This window comes from Aquarana catesbeiana, linkage group LG03 (assembly GCF_042186555.1).
Source record: "Aquarana catesbeiana isolate 2022-GZ linkage group LG03, ASM4218655v1, whole genome shotgun sequence".
NCBI lineage: Eukaryota > Metazoa > Chordata > Amphibia > Anura > Ranidae > Aquarana > Aquarana catesbeiana.
This window is the reverse complement of record NC_133326.1, coordinates 632031427-632034834: the sequence shown is the minus strand read 5'-3', so window position 1 is coordinate 632034834 and position 3408 is coordinate 632031427. Positions and strand designations below refer to the sequence as shown.

Sequence of the window (3408 nt, the reverse complement as noted above, 5' to 3'; positions counted from 1 at the left end):
CCCTCCATGGGACCCCCCTCCACCATTAATGCCCTCCATGGGACCCCCCTCCACCGTATTATATATGTGATCTACTCTACTGCTGGCTGATGTCCTCACCTGTGTCTGGTCTCTATTACATCTGAACATTGCATGGATTCTTATGTTGTGTGTGTATATATTTATATTGACCAGCGACCCTTTTTACTGCTCTAGGTGAGAGTGCTACCCACTATATATATTCTTACCCCCCCCCCCCCCCACACACACACACACACACACACACACACACCTTCAGCTGCCCACAGTTATAATAGTTGCAGCCAGACTTAGTGGAGGGAGATTTCTGCAGCATATTTGATGGTGAAGTCAATGTCTTGGATGACATTTTAACTGAGGCTCCTGATCAAGACGATGAGCTGTACAACCCTGAAAGTGAGCAGGATGTTAATGAAAAGAAAGGGTCCAAAAGAAAGAGTGATCGAATGGAAATTCCTGAAACTAAAAGGCAAAAACAATCCTCCCACATCGCAAGGCCTCCCCCACAAAGGCTGCCCAGTGGCACAAAGAGAGTTGTTAGCACCAAAGGAAAGCCGGTATCGGAATACAAGAATGATGACTTCTCTAGACATGACAGGAGCAGAAGGCCTGAAAGTGATCGGAGAGTTCATCCCTCTGGCAGCTCTGGACGGGAAGGATATAAAGGGTCACAGGAAAAAAACAGCACAAGGAAAAGAGAATCTGACAGGAGACCCAAATCTGCCAGCCCTGTTCTGTCATCTGAGAAAATAAGACCTGATTCAAGCAGGCGACCAAGCAGGTCCAGTCACTCATCCGATGCTAACTCTGATGAATATGGTTCAGAGAGGGACAGTGGTAGCAGCGATTCTTCTGATGAAGAACAAGGAAACAATAGTGAGAATGAAGGAATGGAAGAAGAGGAGGATGAAGGGGAGGAAGCAGAAGAGGAAGAGGGTGAGGAAGAGGAGGAAGAGTATGAACAAGAACATGAAAGAGACCAACGAGAAGGAAATGATTATGATACCCGTAGTGAGGCCAGCGACTCGGAATCTGACTCTGCTTCATTCTCAGATGGGGACTCCATTCGTTCCGGTTCTGGCTCTGACATTTCAGGTTCAGCAAAGAAGCATGAAAAATTACCCTCTTCCGTTCGTGACGTTCGAAAAGAACGAATCAACAAAATTCGATACATTCTGCAGGATGCACGTTTTTTCCTCATAAAGAGCAACAATCATGAAAATGTATCATTGGCTAAAGCAAAGGGTGTTTGGTCAACTTTACCAGTAAATGAGAAAAAGCTCAACACTGCTTTTAGATCTGCGCGGAGTGTTATTTTGGTGTTCTCGGTTAGAGAAAGTGGAAAATTTCAGGGATTTGCTCGACTGTCATCTGAATCTCATCATGGTGGATCACCCATACACTGGGTCCTTCCAGCAGGAATGAATGCAAAGATGCTTGGTGGAGTATTCAAGATAGATTGGATTTGCAGGCGAGAACTTCCATTTACTAAATCTGCTCATCTTAATAATGCATGGAATGAAATGAAGCCAGTGAAGATTGGACGTGATGGTCAGGAAATTGAACCAGAATGTGGAACCCAGCTTTGCCTTCTATTTCCAGCGGATGAAAGCATTGATTTGTATCAAGTCATTCACAAAATGAGACACAAGAGAAGAATGCAATCACAGCCCCAATCGCGAGGCCGTCCTTCTCGTCGTGAGACAACAAGAGATGTGGGAAGGCGTCGACCAGAAGAATATGATATTCATAACAACCGAAAGAAACCAAGAATTGACTATCCACAAGAGTTTCACCAGAGACCAGGGTTTGTTAAGGATCCTCGTTTCCCAGAAGTAGACAGAAGATTTACAGGCGTTCGCAGGGATGTATTTTTAAATGGATCCTACAACGATTATGTGAGAGAATTTCATAACATGGGACCACCTGCTCCGTGGCAAGGAATGCCGCCATACCCTGCCATGGAACAGCCTCCTCACCATCCATATTATCAGCATCATGCTCCTCCTCCTCAAGCTCATCCACAGTTTTCAGGTCACCATCCAGGTCAACATGACACTCGATATCGGGACAAACGGGTTCATGACTATGACATGAGAGTGGATGATTTTCTGAGACGTACGCAGGCTGTTGTCAGTGGTCGAAGAAGCCGCCCTAGAGAGCGGGAGCGAGAACGTGAACGAGAAAGGCCCCGGGACAACAGGAGAGACAGAGGACGTGAACGTGATAGAGACAGAGACAGAGAGAGAATGCGTGACAGAGATCGAGGAGACCGAGGCAGATACCGAAGATGATTTCACCGCATTTATGTGCACATGGAATATTTGCTTTTTTCCTGGTCTCTTGTGTGTTTACAAAGTAGCAACATTTCTGTTGAAGCATTTTAATTTAAAGAGTTACAATTAGCAAGTTTTTTGGCTTTAATCCTATGTTTGTGCACGTACTGTATTAACTGGATTAAGCTTATTATGGCAGACAGTGCACATTGATCTATTGGAGGGATCCTTTTCAGAGGGAAAATTATACATACCTGTGTAAATGTTTCTGTATATTTTCTTAAAATAAGTTTCTTCTCTCCATATTCAGTGAGCTGTGCATAAAACCATAAACACTTTATTTAAAAAGTAATGAAAGACAATTGGCACATTACGAACTGCCGTTTTAGTGTTTTGTTTTTGTCCCTTTTGCATCCCCAACTTGCCTACAGTTGATTCTGTGAAAACAATGCTGCTATAAAGTATGCAATTTTTTGAAGGCTAAACTAAATGAACATAATACAAGTGGATCTGATGTTTCCCACTCATTACAAGATTATGAAAGCAATACTTTTTACCCTATTGCATTTTTAATAATTTTGTTCACTTGGTTTTTGATTGGTGCTCCATCTTTCATGTCTGATTTTCAGACTCTCTAATGCGGAGTAGAGACTGTATGTTGGTTGTATGACCATGTTGGCTTTTCTCTCATTTTTTTGTATTAAATTTATAAAAAAAAAAAAAAAAAAAAAAAAAAAAAAAAAAAAAAAACTATCACAGCACTGAAAAATGGCCTGGTAATGAAAGGATATTACAGACTGGTACTCAGGTGGTTAATGTCATTGGAGAGGGGAGTACCTGGAAGCAGAAAGGTGAAGTCCAGTGCTGACTTATCTCTGGGGATAGGGATAGGTGTCCTAACCTAATCATTTATTGTTGCTCAATTCAGTACTATGGAGAACAGACAGTCATAAGAACACCACCCAGCTGGATAAGGCAGCATCTCATATCTTTGGGGATCTTTAGTGAATGGTGTAATCTAATAAAAATTAGACACGTGCAATTTGTCAAAATTCGGTATATTTGTTAATTTGGAAACATCCGAATTAACGAAAAACCGTTTTACAAATTTTTT

General features: G+C 42.1%; 1 protein-coding gene across 1 annotated transcript; it reads left to right on the top strand.

Moving 5' to 3' along the window:
• Positions 1–342: 342 nt before the first annotated feature.
• LOC141133222 (YTH domain-containing protein 1-like) lies at positions 343–2667 on the top strand. Its single transcript, XM_073622461.1, has one exon. It carries the CDS (start codon positions 465–467, stop codon positions 2310–2312), a length of 1848 nt encoding a protein of 615 aa, XP_073478562.1. The 5' UTR covers positions 343–464; the 3' UTR covers positions 2313–2667.
• Positions 2668–3408: the final 741 nt, after the last annotated feature.